An 18,402-nucleotide genomic window follows, 5' to 3' on the forward strand; every position below is an offset into this window, starting at 1 on the left:
ACAATGTTAATTGACAATTAACTAATCCCTCTTAATAAGCCCAGGGCACACCTTTACAAGTTTCATATAAAATCCCAACAGCTGCTCTATCATTTTTCAGTTATCATTTATAACCTACCACACTATTTGTAGTAAGAGGTTTATATATGTTAACTCTTTTGTAACAAGAGAAATAATGCTTGTACCTGCTGTCTTTCCTTTGCCAGACTTTAGAGACAGACGCTGCCACAGCTGCCACTGTATTCTCTATCAGTGATGTCCATTACATGGTAGTAGCAAATCTTGGCAATATTCGGAGACACCAGACTACCTCTAGGATCTACAGAATCAACACTGATGGCAGCCTGTTTGTGGTAAGTGAGTGAAAAACTATGAACTTTATCTTTTACAGTATTTGTGAAACAATCCTTTTTATTACTGTGGAAGAAAACTGGAATGCCTATAGAAAATTCATGTGGTCAGGTAGGTGACCCCTCCTTTTCACACCTGTTTGGGTATTACAACCCCCAATTGCCAAAGTGAATGGCAAGTGCTACCCAACCAGTGAATGAATTGTGAATGAATACTGTCTCCTGTTGTGTATTTTCATTTTTTGTCATGACCATAAATATTGTTAATTTTAATTTCAGATACAAGATCTAGTGACAAAGGGTGCCCGGGATGTGAAGTTCTTCTCCTACAGTAACCAACACTATCTGGTGTTTGCTAACTCCATCGACAACAATGGACTGACTGTTGTAGATGTAGATGTGTTTAAGTGGGAGGAAAGTACGAAGATGTTTACAGCATCTCCATGGCAGTCTGTCAGTAACCTAGGAGCTCATGCTGTAGAGGTGTTTGAATTGGAAGGGGTCATGTATATGGCTGTGGCCAATTACTATGATTCAGAACGTAAAACCTACATTGTGGAGTAAGTCTGTGCTGTTAACAATTCTTGTGTTAGTCGTCAGAAATTGATCTTCTTTGTGATGTTCTTAAAAATGAAACACAGTCTAAATATCAATACACGTGACAGCAATTATCATTAAATCAACTCTAATTCAGTTTTAATTGGTTTACAGTTCTATCGTATACAAGTTTGGAACTGACGGGATGTTTGCAGAACATCAGCGAATGAGGACCGAGGGCGCTGTGGATGTGGCGTACTTGGCTGTGCGATCGCTACACTTGTTGGTGTTTGGTAACAATCGTGGTGACGCTATCAGTAGTCCGCAGACATCCACAGTGTATCGGTGGGACTCCACTGCCCAGAGGTTTTTCAGAGATTCAGACTTACAGACATACAGGGTGGAGACTCTCACTATGTTCCTTGGTGCTGATGATATGGGTACGTAAATGTCATTCTTGGCATGAAAAAAGGAAAACAAATTTCATGTTAGTTTTAAAAACTTTGTTGATATCTCTTAGTAGCCAGCAGCACTGGTAACGCTGAGATATTTTATTATCTACAGAGTATCTTATAGTAGTGAACGGTATTGATAGCCTGGAGATATTCTATTCTTTACAGGGTACCTTATAGTAGTGAACAGTATTGATAACTCGGAGATATTCTATTCTTTACAGGGTACCTTATAGTAGTGAACAGTATTGATAACTCGGAGATATTCTATTCTTTACAGGGTACCTTATAGTAGTGAACAGTATTGATAACCTGGAGATATTCTATTCTTTACAGGGTACCTTATAGTAGTGAGATATTCTATTCTTTACAGGGTACCTTATAGTAGTGAACAGTATTGATAGCCTGGAGATATTCTATTCTTTACAGGGTACCTTATAGTAGTGAGATATTCTATTCTTTACAGGGTACCTTATAGTAGTGAGATATTCTATTCTTTACAGGGTACCTTATAGTAGTGAGATATTCTATTCTTTACAGGGTACCTTATAGTAGTGAGATATTCTATTCTTTACAGGGTACCTTATAGTAGTGAACAGTATTGATAGCCTGGAGATATTCTATTCTTTACAGGGTACCTTATAGTAGTGAACAGTATTGATAGCCTGGAGATATTCTATTCTTTACAGGGTACCTTATAGTAGTGAACAGTATTGATAGCCTGGAGATATTCTATTCTTTACAGGGTACCTTCTAGTAGTGAGATATTCTATTCTTTACAGGGTACCTTATAGTAGTGAACAGTATTGATAGCCTGGAGATATTCTATTCTTTACAGGGTACCTTATAGTAGTGAACAGATATGGAGATATTCTTTACAGGGTACCTTATAGTAGTGAGATACAGTATTGATAGCCTGGAGATATTCTATTCTTTACAGGGTACCTTATAGTAGTGAACAGTATTGATAGCCTGGAGATATTCTATTCTTTACAGGGTACCTTATAGTAGTGAACAGTATTGATAACTCGGAGATATTCTATTCTTTACAGGGTACCTTATAGTAGTGAGATATTCTATTCTTTACAGGGTACCTTATAGTAGTGAACAGTATTGATAGCCTGGAGATATTCTATTCTTTACAGGGTACCTTATAGTAGTGAGATATTCTATTCTTTACAGGGTGCCTTATAGTGGTGAACAGTATTGATAGTCTGGAGATATTCTATTCTTTACAGGGTACCTTATAGTAGTGAACAGTATTGATAACCTGGAGATATTCTATTCTTTACAGGGTACCTTATAGTAGTGAGATATTCTATTCTTTACAGGGTACCTTATAGTAGTGAGATATTCTATTCTTTACAGGGTACCTTATAGTAGTGAACAGTATTGATAACTCGGAGATATTCTATTCTTTACAGGGTACCTTATAGTAGTGAGATATTCTATTCTTTACAGGGTACCTTATAGTGGTGAACAGTATTGATAGCCTGGAGATATTCTATTCTTTACAGGGTACCTTCTAGTAGCCAATGGTATTGGTAACTCAGAAATGTTTTACTGGGATGTACAGGACCAGGAGTTTGTGTCTATGTGGATGGGGGCGCCTGCCTTGAGTTTTCACCCCTGGATTATCCCCCAGACTACTGGGGCCCTAACACTGATGTTGGTAGCTGATAAAGATCCTCAGGCCTCAGCAACACTGTACCAGTTTATCAAGGTCAAAGACAGTGACTTCGCACCCAGGTAAATTATAGATAAAACCATTCATATTACAAGTTTTGTGCAAGGGAAATTATGACAGTGTGTTTATAGGGGACTGTAAAGATGCTGACTAGATTTGGACATATCATGATATGTAGTGAAAACCAAATCAGTGGACTGTTGTTATCTTACCACAGTAAAAGTGGATTTTCCTGATGGTTCAAATTTTAATCCATCCTTATTTAGGTTGATTATTTTTATAATGAACTCATATAGTGTTCAGTTTGACTGTGTTTGAAAAAACACAATTCACTGGACTTGTTTCACACCAAATCTAAGGTTAAAGTAATCATGAATGTAAAACATACTTACCTAGTATTCAAAACTTTTGAATTAAAAAAATTAAAAAATTAATTTGTAGTAAACAGTGAAAATATGATGGATTAATTTCCTACACACATATTTGTAGCTCATATGGCTCCAAGGATTTTTTGTATTCTTGGATGAAGTGTAGTCAATTTTATATAAATGGTGGGTCTCTGCCCCTTAGGGCATGAACAGCGGGGTCCAATATTGAATATAAAGCAGATTCCTTAAAATCCTACTCATTCTGTAGGAATGATTGAATTTGGTTCAAATTTGGTCCGAAGCATTCTTGGGTGAAGAGTAGTCAATGTTGTATAAACAGTGGATTTAGGCTCCCTGGGGCTTCAGGGGTTAGTTCTAAATAGGGGAAATAAATTCTTTAAATCCTACTCCTTTTGTAGGAATACATTGGTCTGAAGTATGAATGGTTTGGCTGACCCTCTAAAGACAGAGGATTGGGGTCCAATAGCAAAACAGATATGTTTTGTGTTGTGTTCTTGGATATTTAGAATTCCCTTTCCCATAGTTTTAATGTAGCAATTTCAGCCAAGCAATACCAGGTGAAGGATACAGGCCCTTTGGGCTTCTTGTTTTATATTTAGAACTTTTTGACAAAGTGTATAAATAATACTTTGTTATATAGAAGCTCTTGTTATACTGTGTTACAGAACTGTGACAATGACATTTGAACCTGGACGCCGCCTCTTACAGACATCTGTCATCATCCTGCAGGACACCATTCCTGAGGACACAGAGACATTCTTTGTGTCCCTCACCAACCCATCAGGTGGTGCTGACATTGGTCCACAAAATACGCTCACCATTAACATCCTCTCCAACGATAATGCTCACGGCATCATTGAGATAGCCATGGTAACATTTTGATTTTTACTCATCAGTAAGAATGTTATCATAATAAAAATTGTATGAATTAACTCTACAAGGTATATTGTCTTTAATAAGAAAAACAAAATTTCTCAGAGTTTTTAATGATTTTAGTCTTTTTTCAGAATTCAGAATTATGCAACTTTTCTCATGGAATGGATTATCAAATTCAGTCTTTTTACCTTCTTTTGAAACACTTTTTTACAAATATGAAAAATATTATACTAGTGTCACCAAACAACTGAACTTTGTAAATGTATAAGTTCCTCTTGTTTGTAAATTAATGAGCAACGGGAACATGGTAATTGTCAGCTATGTTACTTAAATATAAGACTGGGTAACTAGTTTTAGATGTTTTCTAGGATTCCCTGGAAGTTAGAGTACAGGAGGAGGATGGACGAGACAATGTTATCGCAGTCAATGTTATCAGAAAACATGGCTATTTTGGCCGTGTAGTGGTCAGGTGGGTGGCATCCGGTGACCAGGATGGCCTCAGTGACATCACACCACTACAGGGACAGGTAACTTTATGTTAAATTACAACAGTCACTGTCTGTTATTGAGGTATTACCTAATGTCAGTCCAATCTCAAATTATAAACAGAATTTCATTTAACTTTTAATTGGTCAGATACAAAATGACTTCTTAATTACAAAAAACAAATTAGTAATTCAATTAATAATTATGTGAATATTCTCATTTTTTTATTAGATATGGTGATAACCATTTTTTTACAGGTTGAATTTACTGATGGTCAGTCTGTAGCTACCATAAGCTTGACCATTTTGAATGACAATCTTGCCGAACTACCAGAGGTGACATATGTACGACTGACTGAGGTCATTGAGTCTGGTACAAATCTTCCTGGCAGGGGAGCTACTATAGGTTAGTGTTCTGTAGCACATTGCTAATCAGAAAATCTTTATTTTACCTCATGTTAGGTTTCTGGAATATTTTATTTGATTTTTACTTTTGTAGAAATGGATTTGTTAATTTATTTTATAAAAAAAGAAATACTTTTTACGTTTCTATAAGTAACTCAGATAAGTGTAATTTTTTAACAGAGTAAATTCTCATTCATTATGTTTTGTAATACAATTAAAACACTAATGAATGTATGTTACATCTAATTATATTAAATGTACATTTTAAAAGCATTCAAACTAAAATTTTATGCAACTTCAGTTGTGTTGATTAAACTGTTGGACCATGCTGATCTGTTTTTGATTCCCCTCGCTGTAGGAGACAACAATGTGGCTGCAGTTATAGTACAGGCCAATGACTCGCCTTATGGTGTGGTGCTGTGGGAAAAAGGAGTTGTGTACGTCAGCGAACCCAATGGAACTGACTTTACAGTAGTCGCATACATCCTGCGACAGCAGGGTATGATGGGAATGCTTCAGGTGGCATACCAGTATGTATAGTTTTATCATGTTTTGTTGTATTGATAGACACTGTGGGTACACTACTTGATCCATGATTTTGTCATGCGAGACCAAAACTTGAAGGGTTATCTCTCTTCTAGGGTAAATCAAAAGAAGACATACACATATTTTGCAGAGTTCGAAATTTCATTGTTGAAAACTGTTACTTGGATCAGGTTAAAACTTCTTTTTGAGATCAGTTGTCTATTCTGATTTATTTTGCCATTTCGCTTCAGTTGCAGACAATAAAGACCGTTTTTTTTTGTTTTTTGTTTACAGGACCACTGCTAACACAGGTGTGGAGGTGGAGAAACGGGCAGTGTCAGGGGATGATTTTGTGGCCAAGCAGAGTGTGGCAATCCTTCAGGAGAATGCCACTAGGGTACCAATAGAGATTGTTGTCAAACAGGTGAGACTGTTTGTTTGATACAATCACTTGACTTTGAATGCATACACAGTAAATTGGATATGCTTGGCAATATGTAAATCTAACAGTAAAACACAACATATCTTTCTTGTACTTGACCAAGATTTACTTGGCAAGTGTTATCGATAGAGCAAAAAAAGCTTACCTTTCCAGAACACCTGATCTTCTCCATGTCTTCTTTTTTAGGGGTCTCCATGTAAATCTTTTTGTCGTTCATATATCTTACTCTCATTACCTGGATTTTGAGTTTATATCAAATTGGTTCGGTATGTCATCATTTTCTCTCTGTCTCTACAATGAGATAACCGATCAAGTTAAAGTACATTATTGTTCATACTTCGGAGTTTACGATAATTAGCTTCTACACAATAAGTTAAGTTGACACTGCTCTACACATATGCTATGAATTATTTTGATTGAATTTTCACTAAAACAAATTACCAGGTACATGAAATTTTACTGTTTTTAGAGAAAATGTTTTCCTCTTTGAAGTACATGTTTTATCCTAGCTTACTGATAAAGGACTATCATAGTGTATGTTTCATTTCTAGGATGATTTGCCTGAAGGTGACGAGTCCTTCCTTGTGAACATCACTGGAGTAACACTAGCAGGACCAAACCCACCTCCTGGAGCAGAGCCAAGTGTGAATGTCCCAGGAAACCTCCTGTCTATCACTATACAAGAGAATGACAATGCTCGTGGCATTGTGCAGTTTAATGTTACTACTGTAAGTCAGCAGAAATAGCAAATAAGCAGGCTGAAATATTTTGTAATATCTTTGAATTTAATCTTAAGTGAAATGGAAGTGTCTGCTTATCTTAAATCCAAGGGTTTTTAGGTAAACATCTAAGAGAACTGTCTTTGATTTGTTGAACATGTAATAAATTGGTTTCTTTTTCTGTATAATGTTACAGTGTCACCACCATAGAAAAATGTCTAATGCCATGTGGATTGGCAGATTTATTTTTTACAAACCTGATCACATTATTTACAAATAATTAAATGAAATATCTGAAACAAGCAAATGTAATGTCTGACTTATTTCAGAACATTGAGGGTCGCATAGACACTTACGAGGAGTTTGGAAAGAATACAAGTGTGAAGCTGAAGGTCAGTCGCACTGTTGGTACCCTCGGCCCTATTACAATTACCTGGCAAGGAGATCCAAGGGAGGCAAATATACTGGACTTTTCACCATCAAGTGGCACCATCCGTATGGAGGATGGAGAAACGGATGGCTACATCATTATTTACATACTGGATGATACTATCGCAGAGGCGATGGAGGTACACGTTGTTTTCACTTTTTTTAAAATTTTGAAAATTTGTAATTATTTCTTCTTTCTCTTTTGAAACATTTTCTTGGAGTTGGCAATTACAATAGAATAGAAGTTCTTATATTACAACATGTAAAAGATTTAAGTGACATTTCAATGACTACATTGTCACCTGCATCAGACAAAAGACCAGTATGAAGGGTGCTAGTACTGAGGTAAGTAATATATAAGATGGTTAGGAATCTACCAATTTTTTAGGCTGGACTATAATACTTTGTACGCTAATTAAAAGTTGAGAATAGTGTTACAAGATGGCAAAAAGATTATGGAAAACAAAAAGATAATAATGATGTATTGTTATAGTAATTGATTCAGCTATGCTTTGTTTAATACTTAGTCATCAATGTGAGAGTCTGTTATTTTTGTGTCATATACTTAAAGCTTAATTTTGTTTGTCTTCATAAGTCTGAAGCATCAGAAATGTTTTCCCTCCACATCTTACAACTAAACTTTAAGGCTGCACTGTTACATACAAAAAAAATGTAAGGTGTGCGTTACCTATACTAGTAGTTAACAGTCTGAAAAAAAATTATAACCTCTGGTCAACAATTTATAAATAACATGGTAAAACTAATAATGTTTTTACAGACATTTGATGTGAAGCTTATCAGTAAAAGTGGTGGCTCTGAGTTTGGACCCAACAGAAGTGTCCGACTGGCCATCCTAAAAAACGACTCTCCAAATGGTCTCTTTAGATTTATGCAGTCTGAGGTTTGTAACTTATTTGTACATAATGGTCTCTTAAGGTTTGTGCTGCCAGAAGTAAGTAACTTGTTTGAGCCTAATGGTCACTTCAGGCTTATTAAGAAAGTAACTTAACAAGGAGATCATATGATAAAAGCTCTATTCATATTCAGTTTTAAGTAATTTGCACATGAAAATAAAAATTTATATTATGTTAGACTTTGTGTAACAAGATGCTTGTTAGTATCATTGCTCTCACATTTAAATTGTTACAGTAAATCTATAAAGGACATAACAAACCTCAGTTTTAACAGATGTATTCATGGAAGAAAAAAGATAAGACAAGTAAATACCATTGGTTCCTACATCTGAATCTGAAAGCAGTTATCTCCCCTACACTTGGTAATCTAATGATATCCATCATGATTGTACAAGATAAGAAGTTTTGTCATTTCTGTTCTTATTCATTGCAGATCACAGTGAAGGAGTCAAGGTCAGTTGATGACCCTGAGGGTGAGGTGACCTTGCAGATAGAGAGAGTACAAGGGTCAGAGGGTGTGGTCAATGTACGTTGGAGACTGAGTGCGGAGGCAGCCTATGATTTTGATGATCCCTTGTCAGGCACCATCCAGTTTGATCAGGTGAAATATATTTATATTTATAGAGGAACCATTTGCATATAAATCTGCTGCTCTATACTACAGTATATTAGGTTCTTTTAATTCCCTGTTTCAATGCTCATATTGATGTTTCTCACAGTACATGTTTATAAAAAAGCTATTAACTTTATTTATTTCACAACAATTGCGAAACAAGTTATTTCAACTTATACTAACAGTACATGTGTGTCACATGATTTGTTATGATAAGGTAAAGAGAACAAGTTTTTAACACAAGATCAGGAGAGATTGAAATGATCAAGTAGTGTTGTTTTGTATATTTATTTATTGAAGGACCAGGTGATAACATCTAAACCAATTTCTTAGGGAACAGTTTTTATATTTAATCAAACTGAAACACCATGAAAAAAGATTTCTGTTCATTAAAAATAATCTGAAGTTGATTTATAGGGACAAAAGACTCGACCAATCATTCTGAGGACCAAAATGGACTCTGTATTGGAGGGTGAAGAGCGGTTCCACATCTCCCTGGTAACTGCTGACAACAATGCTGACATCTCGCACAGTGAAGGTGATTCCACAGTGATTATCTCCCCTGATCCTGGAGCTAGTGGCACCATAAGCATTCTCCCAGAGTTCAGGAAAGTTTACATAGGAGAACCTGGAGAGTCTAGTCCCAGCTACAATGGTCAGCTTCAGATCATGATCTCCAGGGGAGAGGGTATATTTGGGGCCATATCTGTCACATGGTCAGTAACTCCGAGGGAGACGTCTACCTTTCTACAGTCTGAAGGCACTGTACAGTTTGCGGATTTACAGCAGAAAGCTACCATTACTTTACAGGTCAGATATCAGGATGTTTTATAGAATTGTTCCATCAGGCAGACTTGTTGTTTACTTTTTAAAGTTTATTATGTAAAAATCTTACTACTGGCAAGAAATATTTACAATTTGATGTGAGTATTTGTAATTTAAAATTTTTCATACATGTAAGTTCAGTGTGATTGTAAGAGTTAGAGATATTGGTCATTAACATAATGAAGAAAGAAATCTAACACATTCTCCTTTTGATGATGATGTAAGACCTGTATCTCTGTAGGCCCAGGATGACACCAGAGCTGAACTTCGTCGGATGTACACCCTGCAGATCAACTCTGCCACAGGTGGTGCTGTTATCAGCAATACTCCGGGAGAGTTCTCTGCGGACATCATATTTGTCGCCAGCGACTACCCACACGGCCTATTTGAGTTCACACTCCCAGAGACTATACTAGTGGAAGAGGATGAGTTGACGGTAGGAAAATGTTACCGTTAGAGCTTGCTAGGTGGGAGTGAAGTGGACATTCTCAGGGCTGTACTTATTATCCTGTAATAACCACAAACATAATCTCAGGGATTGGGCTTATTACAGGACAATGAAATAGCACTAGATGTAGGTGTACTTATTTCCAGAAATGTGCTTATTGCCAGAGTATGAGAGTAGGCAATAGACCCTGATGTTTCGATGCCTGAAAGCATTGTGTTATAGTTTTTGTTACGCTTTAAATGTAACCATTTGATATTCAGCATCAGTTAACTTACAGAACATTTCATACTTATGGTAATAGGATCATTGTACTAGAATTCTATTCCCAAGCATGAAGGGTATTGATCACTGCTGTGTTTGTTGTTTCATGTTTATGTATTATTACAATGTATGAATTTCAAGTTTCAGAAGATGTGGGTCAGATATTTTGACTCCTTGAAGTTTTTTACTAACATTCTAAGTTAAACAGAATAGAAGGATATGGTTGTTCAACAATGTCATATATATACCTTAGCGAAAGGTTTTTAGATTTAGATTAAAATATGTAAAAATATTTTTTTCTTTTTGGATTCTACTCTGAGTAAAATAACTAGTTATAGGATTGCTGCAGTTTCCTTAGAGGTTACAAAATTCAAAATAATTCAAACTTTCTCATTATCTGTAAAATGCAAGAATCATCGAAACACAAAAAAATCTTCCCTGAAATGGGAAAATATCTAAAGGAGGAGTATAAGGAAGCATGTTGTATTACATTCAGAAGAACTAAACTGACCAAAATCAACATAATAGATACAACAAGTAATCGTGATGTTACTTTCAGTTCGGTGTAATGGTGGTACGACGTTCCGGACTGGACAGTCAGGTGATGGTATCTTATACTACCACACCTGGCACAGCTCAGAACATCCTGGACTTCTTCCCAGCTGCAGGCACCCTTGAATTCCAGCACGGGGATGACAAGAAAGTGATTTCCTTAAGAGTACAGCAAGATGACTTGCCTGAAGGTCCAGAGATGTTTTATGTAAATTTAACCTCCACCTGGCTTCGCAGTCCAAGGTAAAATATTGTCTACAAAAGTATAATTCAGACGTTAAACCTACCATCATATGGTGACCTAAAGTTTTCCAAACTTTACGTCTGGGGACATGTTACAATCAGGGTATATTTTTAGACTTATTGCAACCACAAAATGGTTTCCATGTAGTTAAATAACACTCGATTTTAAATCATTTTACCTTATAATCCATTTACCACTGATATTACGGTCGAGACAACAGATAATTAAGAGAAAAGAAAAGGAAAGATCAGACTTATCAATGGAGTTCATATTATGGTCACTAGGATCTTTTGATGACAAACCACTTTGGTGATTTTTTTGTTAGGCTAGCTCAATTTCTAATCTTATCAGACCAGTGTGGTTAAACACTGGGAATTGTATTCTCTAGTTCTGATGCTAATCTTTGACATACAAACCTGTGTACCTTGCAGCACTAATAATTACACGAAGATTGGAGACCTACAACTCGACATGGCTCCAGCTATTGGCTCCATCAATGTTAAAACTATTGTCATTAACAAGAATGACAATGCTGAGGGTACTATCGAATTTGACACTGAAGCAAGAGAAATGTCCAGTAAGTATTTGTTATGTGTTACAACACTGTTTTAAATTAAAATTAAACCTTTTCAGCTTTGAAATATCACTGTACATTATTCCTCTATCAGTGTGATAAGGGGGTATTTGTGTAATGTTCTACATATTACCTTCACCGTTATAGAAATATCACTGTACATTATTCCTCTATCAGTGTGATAAGGGGGTATTTGTGTAATGTTCTACATATTACCTTCACCGTTATAGAAATATCACTCTATAACCTCTGTAAATAATTAACTGTGGGTTACAGTCAATAGATTATCAGAATCTGTTGATCCCCACACAAATTATTCTTACTATTATACTCTGACTAAATATGTTTTTACTGAGAGGAAAATATTGTGGTGCAATAATGTATAATTATAATGTATTGGGCACTCATGGCCTTCAAAGGGCATTTCAGATGTAAAATTATATGCTGGTTTAGCTTAACAGATATTATCAGAAAACAATGTAAAAAATTTGACACCCCATGTGTCAGTCCGTCAGTCTATGTGTCTTCATCAGTGAATGTGATATTTTCTTTCACATAGAAAACTTGCAAAGGAGGGGTGCCAATTCAAGGCATTCTGCGGCAACTTTGTGACCAGCTTGAAAATAAGCTTTAAATAAGCTAATTACTGATTAGCCACAGAATAATTTCAATTAGTACTCCTTTTGTATCCTGAGTACTTCATACTTCTTAGAACAGAAAAATAGTGTAATCCCCTCAATATACAGAGTTATAGCCCTTGGCTTCCACATAAAGAGTTAGGGCCCTTTAATTATATTACCTCCCTTTTATTTACTTTGTGGTATGCTTTCTATTCTATGACCTTCAGTTGCCATATTTCACCTACAAATACCTCCTGGGTTTGGGAGTGTTTTGTTATGGATTTGGTCTTGTTTTCTATCACAAACAGAGATAGGACTGCTTGCCATTTTTTGTTGCTGTGACGAATATGTGCTTATTGATAAAGAAATATGTTAAAATATATCAAACCCTAGGAAACTTAAAATGATTTTCTTTTCTTTTTTTGCTTAGTTGTTGAAGAAATCGGCATGGCAAAGATCCCGCTGGTGAGACTAGGAGGAAGCTATGGGAAACAGACAGTCCTGTTCTCTACACAAAACACAACAGCCCTGGAGTACTGTAGGTATGTTCAGTCAACAGTACTGTAGAGTATGTTACTCAACAGTATTGTAGGTATGTTATCAACAGTACTGTAGGTATGTTCTCAACAGTACTGTAGGTATGTTCTCAACAGTACTGTAGGTATGTTCTCAACAGTACTGTAGGTATGTTCTCAACAGTACTGTAGGTATGTTCTCAACAGTACTGTAGGTATGTTCTCAACAGTACTGTAGGTATGTTCTCAACAGTACTGTAGGTATGTTCTCAACAGTACTGTAGGTATGTTCTCAACAGTACTGTAGGTATGTTCTCAACAGTACTGTAGGTATGTTCTCAACAGTACTGTAGGTATGTTCTCAACAGTAGTAGGTATGTTCTCAACAGTACTGTAGGTATGTTCTCAACAGTACTGTAGGTATGTTCTCAACAGTACTGTAGGTGTGTTCTCAACAGTACTGTAGGTATGTTCTCAACAGTACTGTAGGTATGTTCTCAACAGTATTGTAGGTATGTTCTCCACATGTACAGTACTGTAGGTATGTTCTCAACAGTACTGTAGGTATGTTCTCAACAGTACTGTAGGTATGTTCTCAACAGTACTGTAGGTATGTTCTCAACAGTACTGTAGGTATGTTCTCAACAGTATTAGGTATGTTCTCAACAGTACTGTAGGTATGTTCTCAACAGTACTGTAGGTATGTTCTCAACAGTACTGTAGGTATGTTCTCAACAGTACTGTAGGTATGTTCTCAACAGTATTAGGTATGTTCTCAACAGTACTGTAGGTATGTTCTCAACAGTACTGTAGGTATGTTCTCAACAGTACTGTAGGTATGTTCTCAACAGTACTGTAGGTATGTTCTCAACAGTACTGTAGGTATGTTCTCAACAGTACTGTAGGTATGTTCTCAACAGTACTGTAGGTATGTTCTCAACAGTACTGTAGGTATGTTCTCAACAGTACTGTAGGTATGTTCTCAACAGTACTGTAGGTATGTTCTCAACAGTACTGTAGGTATGTTCTCAACAGTATTAGGTATGTTCTCAACAGTACTGTAGGTATGTTCTGTTCTCAACAGTACTGTAGGTATGTTCTCAACAGTACTGTAGGTATGTTCTCAACAGTACTGTAGGTATGTTCTCAACAGTACTGTAGGTATGTTCTCAACAGTACTGTAGGTATGTTCTCAACAGTACTGTAGGTATGTTCTCAACAGTACTGTAGGTATGTTCTCAACAGTACTGTAGGTATGTTCTCAACAGTACTGTAGGTATGTTCTCAACAGTACTGTAGGTATGTTCTCAACAGTACTGTAGGTATGTTCTCAACAGTACTGTAGGTATGTTCTCAACAGTACTGTAGGTATGTTCTCAACAGTATTGTAGGTATGTTCTCAACAGTACTGTAGGTATGTTCTCAACAGTACTGTAGGTATGTTCTCAACAGTACTGTAGGTATGTTCTCAACAGTACTGTAGGTATGTTCTCAACAGTACTGTAGGTATGTTCTCAACAGTACTCTAGGTATGTTCTCAACAGTACTGTAGGTATGTTCTCAACAGTACTGTAGGTATGTTCTCAACAGTACTGTAGGTATGTTCTCAACAGTACTGTAGGTATGTTCTCAACAGTACTGTAGGTATGTTCTCAACAGTACTGTAGGTATGTTCTCAACAGTACTGTAGGTATGTTCTCAACAGTACTGTAGGTATGTTCTCAACAGTACTGTAGGTATGTTCTCAACAGTACTGTAGGTATGTTCTCAACAGTACTGTAGGTATGTTCTCAACAGTACTGTAGGTATGTTCTCAACAGTACTGTAGGTATGTTCTCAACAGTACTGTAGGTATGTTCTCAACAGTACTGTAGGTATGTTCTCAACAGTAGTACTGTAGGTATGTTCTCAACAGTACTGTAGGTATGTTCTCAACAGTACTGTAGGTATGTTCTCAACAGTACTGTAGGTATGTTCTCAACAGTACTGTAGGTATGTTCTCAACAGTATTGTAGGTATGTTCTCAACAGTACTGTAGGTATGTTCTCAACAGTATTGTAGGTATATTCTCAACAACAGGTATGTTCTCAACAGCACTGTAGGTATGTTCTCAACAGTATTAGGTATGTTCTCAACAGTACTGTAGGTATGTTCTCAACAGTATTAGGTATGTTCTCAACAGTATTGTAGGTATGTTCTCAACAGTACTGTAGGTATGTTCTCAACAGTATTAGGTATGTTCTCAACAGTACTGTAGGTATGTTCTCAACAGTACTGTAGGTATGTTCTCAACAGTACTGTAGGTATGTTCTCAACAGTACTGTAGGTATGTTCTCAACAGTACTTAGGTATGTTCTCAACAGTTTAAAATCAATTAAAGTTTGTTGTGTAGGTATGTTCATAACCCTATAAAACATTTCAGCATCAGACGTTCATGTCTATTATCTTTTGCAAACTGGAATATACTTGTTTTTTTCACTATACAGTTTCATGGAGTATGCTATAACCATGTATCTGTGTAAAAGTCTACACTTTTGTGCCACATGTCTGTATATAGGATTATTTTCATTTTATCAAAAGTTAGAATGGATACAAGATTAGCAGGTAAATTGTCACAGGTTAGCAATTCAAAGTACATACAGTTGTGGTTTGCTTTTACAAGCTTTGAGTCTGAAATTAGACATTTCTAAAAGTATCGAGAAGAACATATTACAAGATTAAGTGTATTTCTTCCATGCAAAAAAACATCATGATAATTTAGCCTAGAAGAATGTGATTTGTACATTAATTTCAAATCATTTACAAGTGATGCATGATTATTGAAAAGGTCAGGAAGATATTTTTTTTACAAAAACATTTTTATTGACTTAGGTTTAATGTCATCGAAAGTAAAAAATAAACAAGTTCATTTACACATTGGAATTGAAAATAGCTTATTGACAATGTGTTGGTCTAGTATTAATTTGTTTTTCTTCTAAATCTTGTGTCAACAAGTTTACAGATTTATGGAGTTGATACACTGGTTAAAAGTGAGTTCAGCAGTATCTTGTATTATGCAGAGAAATTCCTAAAAATCAGATGACGATATTGTGACTGATGACTTTGTGAGTTTCAGACATGAGTTGCCATGTAACAAAAATTTTGATACAGTTAAACTAAATCTCATTGAAGTTAGGATAAAAATAGATTTTAATGTCATGATTTTGGTCATTTGTGGTTAAGTTTTGTGAAAACAGTAAATATATCTGATAAGGAGAAACGTCATAACACAACAGAAATGGAAATGACGTAAATAGGTAATGACATTGGGTTTTCTGTATTTACCTGATAGGTATACAATACACCAGGTAAGCCTCGATTATGACTTACCTGTAGTCACTTGTGTGTATTATATAGCCTCATTCCTCCTAAAGTTACATCTTCCGTGTACATTAACTGGAATTTCCACAGATGGATGTAAATAAACTTCTTTATGATGTGTGGTAGGGGTGAACTGTAACACAATGTCTGTTTAAAGAAAGATTATTTCTTTTAAGGTGGGGCTTTATTTCTCTACTTTCTGCATGGTAATTAAAGAACGAGGGCCGTTTTTTATTATTTGTCGTATACTTCCTGACCATACAATGTGGAGCAGTGATGAAATATAACAGACTAACTGAGATTTTCAAATGTATTTTGTCCATTTCTTTTCCCTAAGAATCTACATTTTTTATTTTCCTCATTTGTCTCTTAGGCTTCAAAATTTAGGTAATCAGCTTGATAAATGAGTCTTAGAAGGGCAAAACAGCTGTATGATGTAGTTAAATTCATTATTTGACTCCACTGTATCTAAATTTAGATTGGTATTGAAAAGTGCTATTGACTTGAATGTCTTTATTAAAATTTCCAAAAGCCAGCCAGTTTCTTTTCCAGTAGGTGTATTAGACACCTTCCTTCCCAATTAAGATAATCAAGCAATGCTCAATCCATATAGAGAATCTGTCACCTTCTGTTTGAGAAGATACCACCAAGTCACATACTATGCCAGTAGATAATTAAGGAGTTTTCCTTCCTAGTAGATAATCCAGTCACTTTGTCACTTTCCTTTCCAGTAAATAATCCAGTCACTTTCCTTTTCAGTAGATAATTAAGTAATTTTCCTTCCTAGTAGATAATCCAGTCACTTTCCTTTTCCAGTCACTTTCCTTTTCTGTAGATAATCCAGTCACTTTCCTTTTCTGTAGATAATCCAGTCACTTTTCTTTTCAGTAGATAATTAAGTAATTTTCCTTCCTAGTAGAAATATTTATAAATTCAGCATAGACTGTAATTTACAATTGTTTTTATTTTTCCTGCTACCACTTCTACTAATTTACACTACTTGGATTTTTAAAAGCGAAGTCACCTGCAGCACATGGGTCTCTTGTTAATATCCATTTTTGTGAACCTATTCATTGTCATATTGGAGGATGGTTAGTTTATATTTTCATGTAGGAACAAATACAAAGGTGGAACTGGATATAACTTTCTGTAGAGTTCAGTTGAGTCCATCATCTCATTCCTTAACTGAATCATTGTGTGATGTATTGATATAATGACTGTACAAACATGTATATACAAAATTTTACATTTAGATAGCATACTACTTGATTTTTTTGGTCAGATGGAAAGGTCACTGAATGTGCTTTAAACCCAGTTCTATAGACAAAGTTTTGTTTTACGAGGCTGAAGGCTTGTTTTATTACCTTTATAGCTTCTCAGTTCAGCTTCAATAGTGCATGAATAAAAGATGAGACTATAAGGAGACTTGGCAGTGTTTTAGTTACATAATCATGTTCTTACATAAGAAAAGGATAGTTATATCATAACACTCTTCTGCATCTACCAAAACATTAGATCCTGTAACCAAACTGATTCCACCTTAAGGATGGGTTTTATCAATATTTTTTTTTTTTTTTTTTTCGTTCGATTTCAGAAACTTACAAAATAAAATATTACTGTAATTTTGCAAGTGTCACTGTTATACCTTGGTAGTTCTTGATGTGGTTAAGATGGACATATTTAAAATTACTGGAATTCTATATAGTCGGATAATATCTCAGGGTTCTCGTTGTCCTCTGTTGATGCCCTTTTCCTTCCTGATGGGAATTGTTTTACAGAATTGTCAACTGTTACAGAATACTGTAGCCAAGGAAACCACTTTAGATCTTGACACTTGTACCATCGAAGGTTCACTTTAACAATGAATGTAATAGATTTTGTATTTTTCCCTGTCAGGTGGTGCAAAGTTAGGAGATGCCACAACTGCTACGATTACCATTCTCAAGTCTGATTTTCCAAATGGTAAATTTGGCTTCAGCAGTCAGCTGGCTATCACGCTGCCCAACCCAGACCATGAAGTCAACGTGACCTTGGCTATTCAGAGGACAGGAGGACTGACTGGACAACAGACTGTAAGCGTACTTGTAAAGGGAAATAGATATGCATAAACTGACTATAATTTTCAGTTCCAACCAATTACAGACACATTTCCAATGTTTGTGAGAAAATAAACTATTTCA

The 18,402-nt window shown here is 35.7% G+C and overlaps 1 protein-coding gene across 1 annotated transcript in view; it reads left to right on the forward strand.

The window, feature by feature from the left end:
• The window catches only part of LOC132562018 (adhesion G-protein coupled receptor V1-like), a 111,884-nt gene that overhangs the window by 51,900 nt on the left and 41,582 nt on the right, over nucleotides 1-18,402 (forward strand). Inside the window, exons 51-69 of the mRNA XM_060226741.1 lie at nucleotides 207-353; nucleotides 630-910; nucleotides 1,062-1,327; nucleotides 2,857-3,088; nucleotides 4,081-4,285; nucleotides 4,660-4,818; nucleotides 5,035-5,182; nucleotides 5,540-5,711; nucleotides 6,001-6,130; nucleotides 6,700-6,876; nucleotides 7,197-7,436; nucleotides 8,075-8,197; nucleotides 8,644-8,811; nucleotides 9,241-9,633; nucleotides 9,890-10,084; nucleotides 10,917-11,152; nucleotides 11,585-11,730; nucleotides 12,778-12,812; nucleotides 18,097-18,294. Of these exons, the coding sequence (XP_060082724.1) occupies nucleotides 207-353; nucleotides 630-910; nucleotides 1,062-1,327; nucleotides 2,857-3,088; nucleotides 4,081-4,285; nucleotides 4,660-4,818; nucleotides 5,035-5,182; nucleotides 5,540-5,711; nucleotides 6,001-6,130; nucleotides 6,700-6,876; nucleotides 7,197-7,436; nucleotides 8,075-8,197; nucleotides 8,644-8,811; nucleotides 9,241-9,633; nucleotides 9,890-10,084; nucleotides 10,917-11,152; nucleotides 11,585-11,730; nucleotides 12,778-12,812; nucleotides 18,097-18,294 (3,651 nt within the window). The remainder of the gene's footprint in view (nucleotides 1-206; nucleotides 354-629; nucleotides 911-1,061; nucleotides 1,328-2,856; nucleotides 3,089-4,080; nucleotides 4,286-4,659; nucleotides 4,819-5,034; nucleotides 5,183-5,539; nucleotides 5,712-6,000; nucleotides 6,131-6,699; nucleotides 6,877-7,196; nucleotides 7,437-8,074; nucleotides 8,198-8,643; nucleotides 8,812-9,240; nucleotides 9,634-9,889; nucleotides 10,085-10,916; nucleotides 11,153-11,584; nucleotides 11,731-12,777; nucleotides 12,813-18,096; nucleotides 18,295-18,402) is intronic.

The sequence above is a fragment of the Ylistrum balloti genome, unplaced genomic scaffold (genome assembly GCF_031769215.1).
Source record: "Ylistrum balloti isolate Yb309-2 unplaced genomic scaffold, AGI_CSIRO_Ybal_v1 Utg371328, whole genome shotgun sequence".
NCBI lineage: Eukaryota > Metazoa > Mollusca > Bivalvia > Pectinida > Pectinidae > Ylistrum > Ylistrum balloti.